Source organism: Phascolarctos cinereus, unplaced genomic scaffold, assembly GCF_003287225.1.
Source record: "Phascolarctos cinereus isolate Bilbo 61053 unplaced genomic scaffold, phaCin_HiC Scaffold_9;HRSCAF=440, whole genome shotgun sequence".
Classification (NCBI taxonomy): domain Eukaryota; kingdom Metazoa; phylum Chordata; class Mammalia; order Diprotodontia; family Phascolarctidae; genus Phascolarctos; species Phascolarctos cinereus.
Genome location: NW_027556402.1, coordinates 213,113,689 through 213,131,929, shown reverse-complemented (window position 1 = coordinate 213,131,929; position 18,241 = coordinate 213,113,689). Strand labels below are relative to the sequence as shown.

General features: G+C 42.9%; 1 protein-coding gene across 3 annotated transcripts in view; it reads right to left on the bottom strand.

The window, feature by feature from the left end:
* Positions 1-2,652: 2,652 nt before the first annotated feature.
* ZNF143 (zinc finger protein 143) overlaps positions 2,653-18,241 on the bottom strand; it is a 46,636-nt gene continuing 31,047 nt past the window's right edge. For all 3 annotated transcript variants that reach the window (XM_021002022.1, XM_021002024.1, XM_021002023.2), the window contains exons 11-16: positions 16,008-16,187; positions 15,075-15,302; positions 12,905-13,053; positions 8,591-8,752; positions 6,535-6,681; positions 2,653-3,678 (exon numbers count right to left, since the gene is read on the bottom strand). In XM_021002022.1, coding sequence (XP_020857681.1) covers positions 3,595-3,678; positions 6,535-6,681; positions 8,591-8,752; positions 12,905-13,053; positions 15,075-15,302; positions 16,008-16,187 — 950 coding nt within the window. In that variant the 3' untranslated portion in view covers positions 2,653-3,594. The remainder of the gene's footprint in view (positions 3,679-6,534; positions 6,682-8,590; positions 8,753-12,904; positions 13,054-15,074; positions 15,303-16,007; positions 16,188-18,241) is intronic.

Genomic DNA, 18,241 nt, shown 5'->3' with positions numbered 1-18,241 from the left:
ATGCAAGACTTCCTGATTCTAGGTGTAGTGCTCTATTCACTTTGCTACCTAGCTGCCCCCTGTGCCAGCCCCTATGTTAGATGGTGGGGATACAGACAGTAAGGCAGTTATTTGTCCTTGAGGAAACCTCATTCTACCGAATGACCTCTAAGGTTCCTGCCAGTTTTAAATCTATGGTCCTATGAATAGTGATGAGAGCTGCTGACACTTCCTTTGGGACAGGCCAAAGGAGGCTAAGCTCTTCGAGGGCAGGGATTGTCTTTTGTCTTTCTTTGTATCCCCAGCACTTAGCATGGTGCCAGGGACACAGCAGGCACTTAAAAAATGCTAGATGACTCCCTAATTTGTCTCTGACATTCTGGGACACTATCTCTCCCCCTATCCACATTCCAGCTGAGTTCAATTGCAGATAGAAACATGATGCTTCCACAAAAAGGCCCAGGACCAAAGGTGGAGAACATAACTTAAACACAAGTGACCAAATGAGTCTGACATCATGGAGCCTCAGTGAGGCAGGGCTGACACCTATGTGAAGTAATTCCCAAGGGATTACTAAGGGAAAAAGTCAGCTGCTGCTTTGAGGAAACCTATCCTTTCCCTTGTGACCTTGGAGGGAAATGAGTCTTAGGACAAAGTCGCTACACCTAATCAGAGCTTTAGAGATGGAAGGGACCCCAGAGGTTATCTGTTCATTTTACAGATGGGGAAACTAAACCCTAGAGAGGGGAAGGGGCACAAACAATCCATTAGCTTACCACAGTATCCACAATACCTTCAATGCATTAACTTTTTAGCCCCACAGCTGACCTTGATGAGCCACGCAATACTGAAGCTTGATGGGCCCTCAGGAGCACCTATCCCCTCATTTTAGGCCAATGAAATTGGAAATGCATTTGGGAAAAAAAGCTGGATTGGGGCCTGAGTCTGAGCTTCTGGGTTCAAATCCCAGCTCTTCCACTTGCTAATAGCTGTACGGCTTTGGGTAAGTCCCCTCCCCTCAGTTACAGAAAATGAAGTGGGAGGGTGAAGTGACTCCTAAAGTTGCTGGTGGCTTTAAATCGATGCTTCCGTGAGGTGCAGGAAGTGTCCCAGTGTCCAAGGCCACCCAGTGGCATCGTAGCAGAAATTCTGAAGCCTAGGACTCCTGGATCCTTTCTTCAACCAAGCTTCTTGTACAGTAGGACAAGTTCAAGCTGGGTTACCAGACATTTGGACTGTTGGTATTCTGGGCAGTGTAGGGCAGACTTGACACCTCCCATGGGGGAAACCAGGGACATCCTTAGCTGTTCCCGGGGGTGGGGGGGTGGGGGTGTCGGTCTAGGGCAATAATGTGTAGGGGAAGGGATGGAAAGGTAGAGAAAGACAAGGAGATAGAGGGAGATAACAGAGGTATAAAAGGGTAGGGGCCAAGTAGAACTAATTTTCTTGGACTGAAAGGGTTTTTCTGACAAAAGCTAGTGGCTAAGTTTTCAGTCTGGCCTTACAGAATCCATCCTATCAGGTCTCCCTCCAACTCAGCCAAGTTCCACCTTCCTCCCGAAAAGGAATTGGGAACTTACGGCTTTAACAGCTCCCAGGAAAGTCAGACCAGTATTAGCAAGTCATATTTCTCCTTCCTAGGGGCAAGTCACAAGCCCAATGACAAAAGGAAAGAAAACAACCTTTTAGTGCCCGAATACATTACAGGGGACTCATTACTCCAAGCACAACTTTGCAAGCCCCCTCCTCCCTTTTCATTTCTGTTTTAAACAAACCCCTAAAAGTCAGTGCAAATGGTTTCCTTCGAGAATGCTGACAAAAAGCTTCTTCCTGGGGCTCACAAGACCCATACAGGAAAGCATCCAGAAACATGAAAAATTTGCCCAAGGGTCAAGAGGCTTGTCAACTGTGGGATTTGGTAACACATTAAGAGGAGGTGACCTTGGGGCTGGAGAAGAGTGAATTCCAAGTGATCCATGAGAGATTCCTTGAGTACAGTCCCTGTGGCCTCCCTCCCCCTCCCCACAATCGGAGGGCAAGACCTGCCACATGCCATTTGGAGTGACCCTTCGGGCAGGGAGGGCCACGGGCCTGAGCCGGTACAACCACAAAAGCTTCCACAAAGGAAGATGGGTGGGGGTCTCCTCTGTCTCAGCACCTTTCTTTTCTCCCTGGAGAGTCCACCCTGGAACCCCAATATTCAGTAAAGGAAGAGAAGGGGGTTTGTGAATCCTGGAATTTCCCGTTCGAGCAAGGACTTGAGCAACAGTGGTCCTGGTTTTGGTAGGAGTTCTGCTACTCAGGCCAAAAATGCTATTTTATCTTAAATGTTTCCTTTCGGTAGAGACTTCAAAGAAAGACAGGTAAGAGATGGCATTTACATTCAATAATAATAAAAAAAACCAGGAAAGTTTTCTTTTTAACTATACAAACTGAAATGAAACATTCCCACAACTGGCTTCTTAACTGTACAAAGAACAATATAATGCTAGAATTAGGGGGCGAGGAGGCAATGCTTCTTGGGCCTGAATTTCTACTGAAGCAGAATCTGAACCATGGATCTATAAAAAAAATCTTCTCAAGGCTGAGCTTCATTCTGTCACAAGAGGCCTCAGAAATGGTTGTGTCCGTTATGTTTCTGGTCCGTTTTCCCTCAGCAATTTATTCACCCAATTTAATAAAAGAAAATTATTGTTTATTGAACTACTGGATTCAATTAAAAATGAGCTACAGGATAAATAAACTTTGGAACAAGGATAATGTTAAACAAAAATAAATAGGTTACACTGAACTCATCCCAGAGTCAATTCACTTCAGATCATGGCCCTGCCTTCTTCCCTGGACACTGTGGTCACATTTTTCTTGATCATAATTGGAATTATTAAAAACCAAACCAAACCAAAAACAAACTCATCAGGTAAAACCTTTAAGGAAACCAAAGTATTGGATTAAACCATTTAATTCTGAACAACCAAAGCTTTTCAATGATTACATAATCTAATTAAAGCTAATGGAATTAGCTGAATAGGCTGCACTTAACAGGGACAGGGGAAGACAACCAGTTACCTGGGACAGAAATCAAAATGGAGAAATGTAGAACCAAAATCGCAGGGTCCCTACTAATTGAAGAACATATTTGAAGGCTTTGCATCCTTTTGTCATTTGAAATGGCTTCTGGAATTATGATTGTAAGGACCTTTCAGACATCTGAAAGTGTCTGAACAGCCTTGATCATGTATTTAAAGTTAAAATTCATCCTGGGACAGAATTCTACAGCTGCACTGGCCATGCAGGTAGACTTCAGTAGTCTGAGAGTTGATAAAGAGCAACAACAGGAAAATCTACCATCTAGTCCTAATTTCATATTTCTGCATACACAAGGGGTCAGGTTGGAAATCGAGAACTGCTGACCTGCAGAGTTGGAAGGGACCTTGGTGGTCACCGAGTCCAACCAGTCTATTTTAAGGGTCAAGCATGAGACGCGTCCACTTGTGCATAAAAATGTGTGCAGAGGATCAGGGAATGGGAAAGTTCCAAGTGTTCTCGACTCTGGCTGCAGGGGTCTCTGTTGTCTGAAAAGAAAAGATTCTCTGCCGGATGGTTCCAAGGCCCGGGTTAATCGTCCAAGCCTGGTGTCTCTCCTTGCTGGATTCTGGAGGCTATTCTGATGGCTTCTTCCAAAGACTGCTGTTCTCCAAGCTGCAACACGAATATGTGAGAAAGATAAAGAGTTTTCACTCAACAAAAGTTTTCAACAAAATAAAAATTATAGGCCAGGAGCCAAATCTTTCCCACTCTCACTTGGAAAACTTGGCTTCCTGGAATCTAATATGCTCTCCCTCTTACACTCCTTTGTATATACTTATTATTTAATTTTTAAAATATATACACTATTTTATCATTCTTTTTTTAAAATTTGAGTTCCACTCAAAATTTTAAAAATAAATGTTAAAAACTGTTTTTACATGTAATTGGGGGAAAAATAAAATCCTAAATAATTAAGAATATTTTAAAAAGTAAAAAAAATTGAGTTCTATATTCTCTCCCTCTCAATCTTCCCTTACCCATTGAGAAGGTAAGCAATATGATAACAATTTGTATGTACTTTCTATTGACTAATTTGTGCCCTCTTATCTGCATCCCCCAAGAAGAATGCAGGCTGCCAGAGGGCAGGGATGTTCACTTTTTGCCCATGGCTCCCCAGCTCCCAGAGCATATTAAGTACTTAATAAATGTTCTCAGTATTTGACTTTGAATGAATGGGCACAGCCAGAGATATCTACCTAAGTGATGTGAGGGGAAAAGAAGGTGGGAAGAGATTAAATGTAGTTTCGTTAGGTATTGGATAAAAGTCTTCACACCAAAGGGGCCAAAGGAAATTCCTTATTTTAGAAGTTCAAGATAAAGACAGTCTACAGGCCTTTTCTCCTAAGGAGTTGTCCACATCAAGACATAGCGTTCACATTCTTGAACTATATTCTAACCATCATTTCAAGTTAAGCACCTATAAAAGCATTTTTCTAAGGCATCTTTGTTTCACATCTCTCCAATATGGGGCATGCTGCCAACCATTCACACCAGGAGCCAAAGGGTTTCAGAGCATTCCCAACTCTAAGAAATGAGGTCAGTGCCTCTCTTGGGGGCAATAATCATGTTCTGCCTCGCAGTACAGTTCCACTGTGCATCTGTCTTAACTCCTCATTCAACTTCTTATCTCCCCATTCAACTATTTATTCCTTCTGGGTAGGGGGGCCTTGGCTTAGCCCCAGTTTCTGTATCCACCACAGGGACTTCTGCAAAAACACTAGGCTTCAACAAAATGTTTGCTGAATTGACTGGGATTGTGTAATGAGTATTTGAAGATTAATCAATCAGCTGTCCTTGTTGAAAGGGTATATCTCTTCCAAGAGGTGAGTCTGGCTATATATAGTAACCTGGGGCAAGTCACTCCTCTTTTCTGAGCCTCAGTTTCCTCATCTATAAAATGGAAACAATATTACTTGCATTATCTACCTCACAGGGCTATTGTGAGAACAAAATGAGATGTGTTCAAAGTGCTTTGTGACCATAAAATGGTCACATTAGGTGACCATGTGACATTATGTGACCATAAAATGATCTATAAATGTAAAATTTTATTTTATAACAAAATGGCAGTATTGTTAATTTTTTATTTTAAGAATGGTGATGACCAGCTGAGGGCACACAGCAGAATGTGTGCCTGTAAAATTGCTTAGCAATGGTGAATGGCAAAGAAAGGCTTAAGGGAAGGAGAAAAGGGAAGGTTTTGGTGGGGAGGGGCGAAGAGAGAGACAGAGGGAAGGTGGGAGAAGGGAGGGGGAGAGCAAAGGAGGAGGGGAGGGAGAGAGGAAAGAGAGAGAGAGACAGAGGGAAGGGGGGGAAGAGAAAGAGAGACACATAGATAGACACACAGAGACAAAGACAGAAGGGGCGCTGGGACGGGGGGGCATCAATATAACATTAATAAAAACACTGCAAGAAATATAAGAGTTTATAGGGGAATACAAATAGAGCAATTTTGTTACCACCATGTTAAATTTAATATACACTTTCTATGTCAGCCTCTCATTCTGACAGACAAGGAGACTCAAGCCTTTCTTTAGTTTTCTGAAGCCACTTGTCCAAGATGCTACCACAGGCAGGTAAGAGCTGAGATAAGACCCTGAGCCTTTTGCTTCAGATCTGGTGGGTGGTCTTTTCATGACCCTGTGCCATGGTCTACCGATGAGGTGTGAGGTACATTTATTTTACAAAGGCCTTTGAGAAACATTTAAGAGACTTTTGAGACCGTGGTGGCCTGTGGGAAGAAGTGTATCCAGGCAGGTGTCTACTTATACAGGCGGCAGGTTACGCTCCTGGGAAAGGCTCTCTTAAGCTGAAGCATATTTTCCCTCAGAAACAAACACGGAAGAGGCCTGGTTCCAAGCCAAGGGCACCATGCCCAACCAGCCATCCTTTCTGCAGTTTACAGAAATTAAGCAGGGCCACAGAGGAGCCGGTACCTAACCTCTAAGACGGTCTCGAGGCACAGGACACAACGGTCTTAGCCAAGGAAGCACAGAATCGTAGGCTGAGAAGGGATCACTAGCGCTATCCAGTCTAACCTGTAGCTGACCGGTATCATCAGTCCTGCCTAGTTTTAACCTGGACGGATCCATGTCCTTTATTTGTCTTGCTGTAAAGCAGAAGGTGAGGAGATGCTCTCATTTACCAGATTACAGAATCTGGAAGGGAGATTTGGACAGGCATCTATCTATACAGGGAGACTTTTAGGAAAACTGGGCGTGATGTGATGGCCCTTCAGGATACAGAGCTAGGAATGTCTTGCCCATTCTTTTTCTGTACATGCTCCTGTAGCAAGTGAAGAAATTGGAGATGAGACATTGATATCTGGGCCACTGGCTCCATGGGTGCTGAGCGTTGGGTTGGCCCACGTGCGTGCATCTCTTTGCTGCTGTTTGCCACCAGGACCAGAAATAGCCCCTTGGGCACAACTGACAGAGTGGGCCACACTTGCTACATGCTTAGGCTTACCTGCACTGCAATTTGTGTTCCGTTGGACGTGGCCACTAACGTCAGCGGTCGAGCTTCTGTTGTCACCAAATGATGCCCGTGTGGCTGATGACCCATGTCTGAGGAGGCCGTGTGGAACGCTGCTAAGTCCTGGGCCACTATCGCAACCTGCGACACACGCCAGAGACACTCAATGTGAGGCTCATCCTCAGAACTTGGGGCGCTCAGGCCGATTTAACAGACTAGCTCGTTTCCCCAACCTCAGGAAAGCCTGTCTTCAGTTGCTGGCAAACCTTCTCTGCCCCTAAATTTTGCTGCCCCCAAGTGGCTAGTTAGGAGGCAGCCACGTTGGCCCACAAACACAAAGAGTCACTATTCCTAAACATCTCTTTATTCCTGGGTCTGGGTAAGTGTTGGGCAACATCTTTTCTTCTATTCAAACCCATAATTATTTAAAATCACATTTTTGTGTAATTAGCACATCTTTACTGGACCAATATATTATGGTGTGATATCTAATATAAAGCTCAAGTTTAGATACCATACATCCACTTTACTTTCCCCCTCCAAATGTCAAGGAAAGGGAATTGAATGTGCTTTTCTCAGGAGTCACAAGACTGCCTTTCCTATATAGCTGGTGGGTGGACAAAAGGCATCGATCCTTTGTCCTGTAGCAACCCAAGGAGAGGCTGGATAAGAAAGAACTCATTCAACCAAATGCTGAGGAGTCAGAGCTCGGCTGCCACTGCTCGGTAACCTGGGCTTCACTCCACTAACAAACCCTGGTTTTTTAACCCACCAGAAAATTCCAGATAGGATATTCGCAGGTTCTATTCCATGAAGTAGAATGAAAAACCATGCTAGGTGGCCATGGTTTTCCAAAGCCTCCACTTAGAGAGCGTGTCTGAAACCAGGCTGCCTTGGTCTCTTTTTAAAGACCCAGAGGATCCCCCCTCTCCGAGCACACGGAAAGCTGTCCACAGCAGAGCTCAGCCCTGGAGTGGCAGGTGTTCCAGGAAGGCTTCAGTCCAGATAAGATCAGAGCACTCCAGGGGAGATTTCAACATTTCCCCAGTGGATATCTACCTCTGTGCTTAAGATTCTGTTAAGAGTTTACTGAAACTATTTCAGGCCATCTAATGATAGGGTCAATGCAGAGTCCTTGAATTTTTAAATACGGAAGTGGATATATAGCAGTGGTAAGGGGAGACGAAGAGACATTAAATCTTAAATGACACTCCCAGTAACATTACTGATCCCTGGCACTTTTTCTTCCAGATGCTCTAACCAAGAAAGCACACTGGATTTCGACCTAGGAGGCAGGCTCTGCCACTTACTACTCCTGTGACCATGGGTAAATCATGTCAGTCTCTGGACCTTAGCTCCCTTATCTATAAAATGAGAAGACTGGAGTAAATGGCTGAAGGATCCTATGACTCTAAGTTCAGGATTCTGTGGCCTGTGCTTCTTGAAACAAGATTTTAGAGAGGGTCTGCTATGGGGTGTCAGTTAATGGTCACAAGACCTGCTGGAATTTCTGCATCTCTGCCTGCTACAGAGAACCCATGAGAAAAGCATTGGGACCATGGGAAATATAAGAGATAGGCTGGTTGGGGCCACTCTAAAGACAGCCAGAGGGAAGGGATGATAGCCTTCTTTCTCCGGACAGACCCCATCGTTAAGAGCTGCAATAAGCTATGGCACAAACTCCCTTTAGAGAGCTACAGCTGAATCTGCTATTGCTGGATGACCACTGAGCGAGTGACCATGGAGAGCAATGTCGCATGGCATTGATGCCTCAGAAATTGACAGATTAGACTACAGAATGTCAGGGCTACCCAGGGCCTTGGAAGGCACCCAGTCCTGCTGTTCATTTTACAGACAGGAAACTGAGCCCCAGAGAGGGGAACAGCCTAGTCTAAAGATATTACCCAGCAAGAAGGGGGCAGAGCCAGGATTAGAACCTGTATCATCTGACTCCCAATGCTCTAGTTTTTCCATGATACTATACTTTCTCCCAAGCTGGCTCTGGACAGTTTTTTTTCAATGTCACATATATGAATACAAAGGCCTTTACCTGCTGTCCTTCCGTACCCTCAGCAGTCACCATGGCTACAGAGTGTGTTCCTGCTGAAGAGATAACTGCATCATGAGTGGGGACTGTGATTGGGGTGCCATCTTGCGTCACCATGGTGATGGTATTGCCGATGGCTTGCATGTCTGCCTGAGATATGTTGACCTGAAATGAAACATTAAAAAAAAAATCAGAAATGCTTCAAGTACATTTGGTCATTTGAGCCCCACCCTTCAGCGAATAAATTGACAACGAGTGAATTGAATCTTCCTTTGGACACCTAAGAAATGCATTTAGGCCACCAAGAAAGCAGACTTGAACAATGGTCTATGGCCAGCAAATTCAAACCTACTTTGCTGGGACACTAGATCTAAGGGTAGTTTGTTTATCTAGCAAGCCTGGTCCAGAAAACCGAAAAATATTTCATGTTAGAAAAATACATAGAAGAAATATTTTAGGTTCATGAAAGACCCTCACTGGTACCTGCTACAAGCACACACTGCTAAGGTAAATGTGAACTATCGCCAGGGGACAGCAACAGCATACTTCTCTCTGATAGAATCACGATGGGTTGGTGAAGCCCCCAACCAACTGTAAGTAAATATTAATTTAAGCCATTGACTTGGAACTGGGGGGGACCTAAGATATCATGGAGCCCAATCTCCTGTCCAAGAGGGAAAGTGACTTGCTGGAAGGTCACAGGATAGAGCCCGAATCAGAACGCTTCCTTCCAGGGACTGCCCCAACCTGCTTTCTCTTCATCTTGGGGAATATTTATCAGTGGTTGACAGAAAGGAGGAGTGTGCCCTCTCATTTTGATAGGATGGTATGGTTAACCCTCCGTCATTCATTTACCATGCATTTATTAAGTGCCTGTTGTGTATGCCAGGCACTAAGAATACAGAGACCAAAATAAAACAGTACCTGCCCTGAAGGTGCTTATAGTCTAGCTGAGGGAAGGAATATGTATGCAGTATATGCAATATCCATAGAAGATAATCTAGTGGGGGGAAGGGACTAGCCATGAGGGGAACAGAAGAGGTTTCTGTAGAAAGAAGGGAGCACATGAGCTGGGCTTTCAAGGAAACTAGAGATGCTGAAGTGGGGATGATGAGGGAGTGCGTTCCAAACATGGGGTACAGCCAGTGTAAAAGTTCACAGAGCAGAGATGGGGTGTCATGTATGAGGGACAGTAAAGAGACCATTTGGCTTGACTTGCAGAGTATTATTTCTCCCTCTGCCCTGTCTTTTAACCACGCCAGATAAAGCTTGGTTGAAGGAATTAAGAATGTTTAGCCTGGGGAAGAAGGGTTAGACTTACACTGATTGACCCAATAATTAGGACCAATGGGTGGAAATTGTAGGCAGGCATATTTCAACTTAACAGACACTTTCTAATATTTATTGATGTCTGAAAAAGGAATGGACTGCGAAGATGAGTGGTGAGGTTTGTGTCACCGGAAGTGCTGAAACAGTGTCTAGCTTGTCACTGAAGACAGAATTCATCATTTGGATAGGAGATGGACTAGCGGAACTAGCTCCAAGGTCTCGTCCAACTTGGCAATACCGTGACAAATATCCAGCTGCCAATTAGTGAACAATATAAAACCCATGAAACAACATTCTAGGGCTAAAGTGTACGTTATCAACCAGGGGTCCCAAAGTTCTTGGTAGGCCCCTCCTAGGCACCACCAGTCACACTGCATAGATTCTCGCCCTTTGGGTCAGACAAAGATATAAAACAGATAATCACTTCTTTATAAAGAAAACAAATTATACCTATATCTACAATATAATCTATTGATATAATTTTATATAATACATAAAATATAAATTTAAATACATATAAAGAAAACAAAAGGATAGCAGTAGTACAATAAACGGGAGTGCTATAAACTTAAAGCCATCGTGATACTTCAATCTGAAAGGAGTGATACTGATGATAAAGGCTACAGGTGTTTTGGAGAGGAAGAAAATCTAGGTATTGTGAGGTGGTTTCCTGGAGGGGGTAGAAATTGAGTCAGACTTAGAAAAATGGCTCAGTATTAGCAGGAAGGGAAAGGGTGAACCCTCCTCTCTGATTTTCTTTCTTTAGAGCTCACTGCTCCTCAACCATACCTTTCAGATACCTTACAGGTCACAATGCACACATGATCAAATTCCACCTCAAATTTGCCTCAGCATTTCTTTGTGAAGTCGTATTACGAAATCTGCTTTGGGAGCTTTTCAAGCCAAATGTAATGTGGGCTTGGATAAAAGTGTCAAATACTTGTGTGAGAGAGCTCTCTGTTCCAAACTGCACTTTTGGGTATTGTATCAAGAGGTAAGTTTTCTCCATGTTAGATATTCTTGGAGTGCTAAAAGTCCTCACACTCAGTTTAAATTTGGAGGAAAGGGTAGAAAGCAATTTGTAGTAAAAGGAGCAAGGCTTCTAGATTTAGGTGTCTGAGAACATCTTTTGTCCAGTTTACAGCATCAGCTGACCAAACCTTTGGCTGGGCCACCAGTTTGAGAGAACCATCCTGTCAAGGTTGGCTGTGACACTGAAGTATAGAGAGTGATGTAACAATCTCTATTATTTCTTGGTGTCTCTGATTGGGTGAGACACTTGATACACTGGTAGCTTTGAATAAAATGAAAGCGTAATAAAGGACAATGAGGATAAATTGTGGACAAGCCCTTTCTTACAAAAAAAAAGTTTCTTAGTAGGACAAATACCACCATTATTAGTAGTGACATTTATTGAACATTTATTACTTGGAGCAGAGCTCTAATGTCAGTGGAATGGTGCTGAACTTTTCTGGTTATGATAAATTTACTGACAGAGGAAAAAAAGCATCAGTTCAAACTTCCAAGGATAGCTTTTTGAAAGCAAACTGAATAATGAAGTCATTAGAATAATTTTTTTTCGGGGGGGGAGGTGCAAGGCAGTCAGGGTTAAATGACTTGCCCAGGGTCACACAGCTAGTAAGTGCCAAGTGTCTGAGGTCACATTTAAACTCAGGTCCTCCTGACTCCAGGCTGGTGCTCTATCCAGCATGCCACCTAGCTGCCCCATGAATAGTTTTTTTAAAAAATTCATTCTAAATCCTAAGAAGGCAAACATAATTATTGTTTATCTAATGTAGTGAGAAGGCTGGTTTCACTGATATCAGATTCACGATACAATGGTCTGTTAATACTGAGGCAGCCAGGTAGGAGAGCGGATGGAACACTGAGTCTGGAGTCAGGAATATGAGTTCGAATTTGGCCTTGGACGCCACATGCTGCATGACCCTGTCTCCCACCCCTTGCTGTGAGAATCAAATGAGATAACCTGTGTAAAGCACTTGCAGACCTCAAAGTGCTACACAAATGTGAACTATTATTGTCGCTGTTGATGTGCTGTATTACACTTCTTAGTCCTGTTTTTATCAACAAGGTACATTTATATCCATTTTACAGAAGACGTAACACCATTTTACTACTTTAAATAACTGTTATATGTTTGGCATCGATTTCTATAATTCTGTATGTTCTATGAATCATGCAGTCCCTAATTATTACACTACCCCTATGGGGAAACAATCTGCTTTGGGACAATCCACTGCTTTAGAGGCACATCACAAAAAGTGGCAGCTGGGAGCAGTGAGGTGGCGCAGTGGATAGAGCACCTGCCCTGGAGTCAGGAGGACCTGAGTTCAAATCCCGCCTCAGACACATAACATTTACTAGCTGTGTGACTCTGGGCAAGTCACTTAACCCTGACTGCCAAAAAAACTAGCAAAAAAAGTGGCAGCCGATCTTTGTCTGTCCTCCAGGGAGATGAGAAGCAAAAAGGGGTTGAGAATGTTGAGGAGGCAGAGTGATGAGCTCTGATGCAAGAGGGCAGGGACACTTCAGAGGCTCTGCGTGCACATGGCTTGGAACCCTGGAGTCATCTTGGACTCCTCCTCCTTTTCATCCCCCATTCCCCAACCTCCCCATCGTCAGATGCTGTGGACCCTTTGTGGCAACTCTTGCCTTCATCCCTCCTTCTCATTCCATTACCACCCCAGTCCAGGCCCTAAGCACCCCATACTTGTACTACAGTAACAGCTGCCTAAAAGTCTCTCTCATATCAATGTTTCTAAAACTTCATTCTTATCTAGTCGCTCAGCAGCTCAACAATGTTCACAGGCTCCCTGCTGCCTCTAGGACTAATGTCAGATTTCCTTATGCGACAATCAGGGGCTTCCAGTCTGGCCCAAACTCACAACTCCAGCTCCATCTCCCACCATTCCCTGACAGGAATATCCTCCAGGATTTTCAGCTGACTTGTACATGGTGGACACTTACATGTTGGGTCCCATCCTGGGATATGAGCGTGACCTGCTGGCTCAATCCAGATTGCGTTACAGTAGCTACATGTGCAGACACAACATCCTCCCCTTCTACGCCTGTAACGTATGTTATCTGCGGACCTTTGAGGACATCCTCGCCTTGACCTGTTAAAAAAATATATATACAAATTAAAACGAAGGGGGAAAAAGACAATGATCTTTGTGTTATTTATTAAATTACTAACCACAAAGAGCTCTTTCTTAGGGACTCTTTACAACACCCCAGCCGCTTCCCCAAGTTTAACACCATCAAATCCAACAAATTGTTCCAAGGTCTTGGGTCTGTTTTTCCCTCATTGTTAAAGAGTGTGTGTTTGGGGGGAGGTGAAGAAGACAGATGTAAATAAAGCTTCCAAAAATAACCAAAAGTAAATATGAATTTAGTTATATACTCACTTCATTTGTTCTACTGGCTTAGAAAACAATAAAAAAAAAATAACGCCCAGAGATAATGATTCACCAGGTTAACAATACTAACCAGCAAACCTGAATGGTTTGTAAATACAATAAAGTGGTACTAACAAGTATTCATTAACATAAGTGACCTCTGGTCCTCAGGAAAGGACACCCACCACTGTGTAAAGATGTACTATCTGAGTTCAAGTTAATCATTTAATAAGCCAAAGAGGCTCTTATTCTACTTCTTAAATAACCACAATGCACTCCAGGGTCCCTGCTGTAATTATATCACTCAGGAAGAGCCACATGTGGCAATTACATCAGATTCTTCTCTTTTCCCATTCTCCATTCTCTATCCTTCATGAAAGGCAGAAAAAGGGCAAGCAAGATCTTTATCCAATTTAAAAAGGAAATTGAAGGTAACCTACAATGTTATATACACTGTTGCCTGAAGACTGTGGATGGTGAGTACTGGGCTGAGAAGGCCCAGGGTCATCAATTTAATCTCTAGGGGGCACCATTAACCTTTCTCCTTTCTATCAACTTCTTGCAAATGTATGCCCACCACCACAAGGGCTCCAAGTGAGAGTGTACATAATATTAACGATGTTTAACCTCATTTCCCTTCCAGAACTAAAATAAATACACCATTCCATTCACTTTCTTATTTTTAAAGGGTTTTGGCTTTTTCTAAATATTTAAATCTGGACATTTAAAGCTGGAAATCACTGAGGAATATGGTATGAAATTTGGGGGAGTAAGGAGGAGGGGTTCCCACAGCATTTTCCCATGTAACCTCTGAAAAGTCTATTGTGTCCAAAAAAAAAAGTCTGAATAGTTGTTAATCCACTAATCCACTGCTTCTCATCTTGACCCAGAGGTGTTTTGTAAACTTCAATAGTAATAGCTCCCAATTGCACAACTCTCCAAGATTACAAGGTATTTTCAACAACCCTATGAAGTTCGTAAAACAAGTATTCTTCCCATTTGACAAATGAAGACATTGACCCTCAGAAGGGTCGAGTGACTTGCCCAAGGAGACACAACTAGGAAGTGAGAGAGCCGAGATTCGAACCCAAGTCCGCCAAGTCTACTTCCCACTCTACTGTGCTGCCCTGCCCCTTCCCCAGACCCACACTGTCTCTTAATCCAGTGTTCTCTCCACTATGCCATCCTTGTTGCTTCCCTTTTAAAGAGGATCAGAGAATGTCCTTTTCAGAAGGTGAAAAAGTCATAGCTTCACACACCACACCGGCAGGAGTATTCTCCTCAAGAGAAAGGAGAGACACGTGAGTCCTGGTCCTGAGTCTGACTCTTAGGAGCCACCCTGGGAAAGTCAGAGCCCCTCTGAATTTCAGTTTCCTCATCTGTACAATGTGGGTAACAACACAGGACTGCTGTATGAAGAAAGTGCTTTGTGACCGTTAAATACTATAAATGTGTATTATTATTATTATTATTATTAGTCAACAGTTTCTTCATATTTCTTCAAGAATGAATCCAGTAACTTATTCTCATGGAATGCTAATCTCTGAGTCTCTAAATGGCTGAGCTGGCCAACCCAAGTCACAGGTACCATCAGAAAGGAAAACCAGTACCAAGAAGGCTTTAGATCAGAGCGCTTCCAAGCGTCCAGGTGAGTCAGGAAAGGCATCCAAGAGGACTCCAAACAAAAGCTGGGAAGGAATCTGACCTTTCAGGTCCCCCTCCTGCCCAGTGCTACCCACCTGGTGGGGGCTCGAAGAAGGCCTCTTGCTCTTCCTCAATTGGCTCTGTGTCGTTGTGAGCTGTTCGCTTGTGCATCGCTAAGGTGGAGATCTGCTTATACGTTTTCCCACAGTGATTGCAGTTGTACGGTTTGGAGTGAGTGTGAACAACGTGGTGTTTGTACAAACTGGAATATTCTGTGAATCGTTTATCACACCCAGGGACTGTACAAACATATGGCTTCTCCCCTAAGGAAAAGACAACACACACACACACACACACACATACATACACACAAAGTCAACATGTCACATATTAGGTTATAAAAGTTAAAAGGATGGGGATGGAAAGCAATAACCTTCCCACCAGGGACAACAATAAGCATGACGGGAAAAGCCCACATACTCGTATTCCAGATGGGTCTAGCTCAGTCCTCTGCCTTTCCAGCTAGGATTCTACCTCCTTTGGCACCTTCCCCATATCTACAAAGTAAATGACTATTTAACCACTAAGCTACTCCTTACATATGGGTAGAGTTTCCCATTTCCATCTGACACCACTGCCCTATGCAGATGAATCATAGGTCTGGACCGAAAAAAAAAATCAGCTCACTAAAATGTAGGAAAGGATAATAAAATACTCTTTAATATAGCTGGCCACTTCAGGGCAAGGAATCAAAGACTACTTTTAGTGACCTCACCTGACCTTTTGTTACCACTCAAAAACTCTGAGCATACACTGCATACCCAGAACTGTAAGGGACACAAAAAAAGGCTAACACATTGCCTGTGCCCTCTTGTGGTGAGGTAAGATTTATACACATGAAGCCATGGGTGTTACAGGGAGGGAGGGATGGAGTAGGCAAGGAGGGCTTCCCGGGAAAAGAAGCTGATGAACTGAGCTTCAAAGGAGGACTAGCAGAAACAAAGACCCCAGCCCCAGAGATGGATTACCTGTGTGTATCCTCACATGATTCTTATAATTTGTTGCACTGGCAAATGCCCTCCCACATCCTGGCTCTGTACAGTAATAGGGTCTTTCTCCTGTATGTGTCCTAATGTGCACTTTTCTGATGTTTGATGTAGTAAAGGACCTGCCGCATCCTTCAAAGGTACACTTGAAGGGTCGTTCACCTGCAAACACAGAGGAGGGTAAATTAAACGGTCAGGAAGGTGCTGTCAGACATAGAGCTGTGTCTGTAGATTTTGTTCAAATTGTTTTTTCCTTTCTTCCAACAGAAGGTTCACTGGGTGGGAGGGAGTGCAGTAAAGCTGGAAATGACTGACATAAAACAAAAGGCATCAATAAAACATTTTTTAAAAATAAAAAGCAGAATCAAAATCCATGATTTGCAGCTTTGCTACTCAGATTTCTCTCACTTGAGCAAAACTTTCTAAGTAAAGTTTATTTTTCTTTCCAGGTTTAAAGGGACACAGAAAGGTTTCTGAATGGAAATAAGAACTCACAAAACTCATTACATGAAAGTCTCAGAAGGAATTGTCAAGTGTGCACATTTTAATGATAGACTGGAAGGGAGAGACAACTGAGTAAGATAGATTTGAGAATGATAAGGCCCTAAGTCAGAACCTTCTAAGTAAGGACCACCTTTTATCAATTATGGAAATTTTGGTTCATTAGGAAAATGAGTCTCCTTCTGTTTTGTGGTATTATCATATAGAGAAAAGAATGATCCTTTCTTCATTAGGCTGACATTAACTACAAGAAAAACTGCTCAGTCTGCTTGTCTCTGAGTATTCCCCAGTACCAGGGACAGGCAAAAGGAATGTATCAATCGTCTTTCAAAAATGAAAAGGAAACTAGGCTTCACTTTTAATTTTCAAACGTCTGAGATGCAGCTCCAGAAAAGAGATCAGTTCAAGTATCACAAGAAATTTTAGGGTGGAAAAAAAAAGATCCTGGAAAATAGAAGGCAAAATAACTCCATAGACTGGAAGACCATGAGAAGATTTCTGAGGTCTGCCTTTTTGACTAAAGCACCTTATTCTAATGATGCGTGTGTGTAAAAAACAAGAAACAAAAACAAGCCCTCCACATCTAAGGTTTGACTATATGAGCCCAGTTTCTTTACAGTGTACCTTTTACCTTGACTCCATTTGTAATAATAAAAACAGTTGTTCACATTCATATAGCACTTTCAATTTACAAAGTATATTTCTCATTCATAACCCCATGAGGTCAGCAGGCCTGGAATTATTATTATCATCCCTATTTTAGAGATGAGCAAACTCAGAGGAGAAGTGATGTGCCCAAAGTCACCTAGAAAGCAATTTGCAAGGCCAGGACTCCAGGCTCTAAGCTCAGGGGTTTTTCCTCAACAGTAAGACACTGCTTCTCTATTTATACTACATTTCAGAAAGCGTCCTGGAGGAACTGAGGCCCTCTGTGAGGCTGAAAACAGCTTCATGCACATGAAAATCCTTTCAGATTTTAAATCTTCATGTGAGCCATGAAGGTTGTTAGGAAGGAGGAGGAGTTATAGCTTTCCTGGGTCATACATTTAGGGTCAGGGGTTGCAAATGTATGCTAGTGGGCACAAGGACTTCCAAGTGAGAGTGCGATAATTATTGACCTTACCTCCCCTCAACTGTATTTCAATATAATTTGTTTTCTTTGTAATACTTTGTATTTTGTTTCATGCATTTAAAAATATTACTCTGGGAAAGGATAGGCTTCCTCAGACTGCCAATAGAGTCCATGATCCAAAAAAATGTTAAGAATCCTTAAGTAAATTACACTAAGTTGTAGGATGGTTCATATGTCCTCTTCAAAAACCTGGGATTATCTTGAGGGGAAATATTCAATTTTTGATGGCCAGAGGGGAAAATAGCCAGTGAATCCTCTATTGAGCTACTTTAGAAAACCCATTAGAGGCAACAGAAATCTCAATGCCTGTGGGTAAAACTGTCACATGACCCAGCAAAACTGAGCATAATCCTTCAGGTGAAAAGTGGACATTGAGTGAAATAGAGGACTTTGAAGCATTCTTGATGAAAAGACCAGAGCTGAATAGAAAATGTGACTTTCAAATACAAGACTCAAGTGCCATATGGAAGAGGTAAACAGGAAAGAGAATTCATAACAGACTTACTAAGGTTGAGCTGTTTACATTCTGCATGGAAAGATGACATTTGTAACTCATGAGTCCTTCGTCAGTATTAGGGTAGTG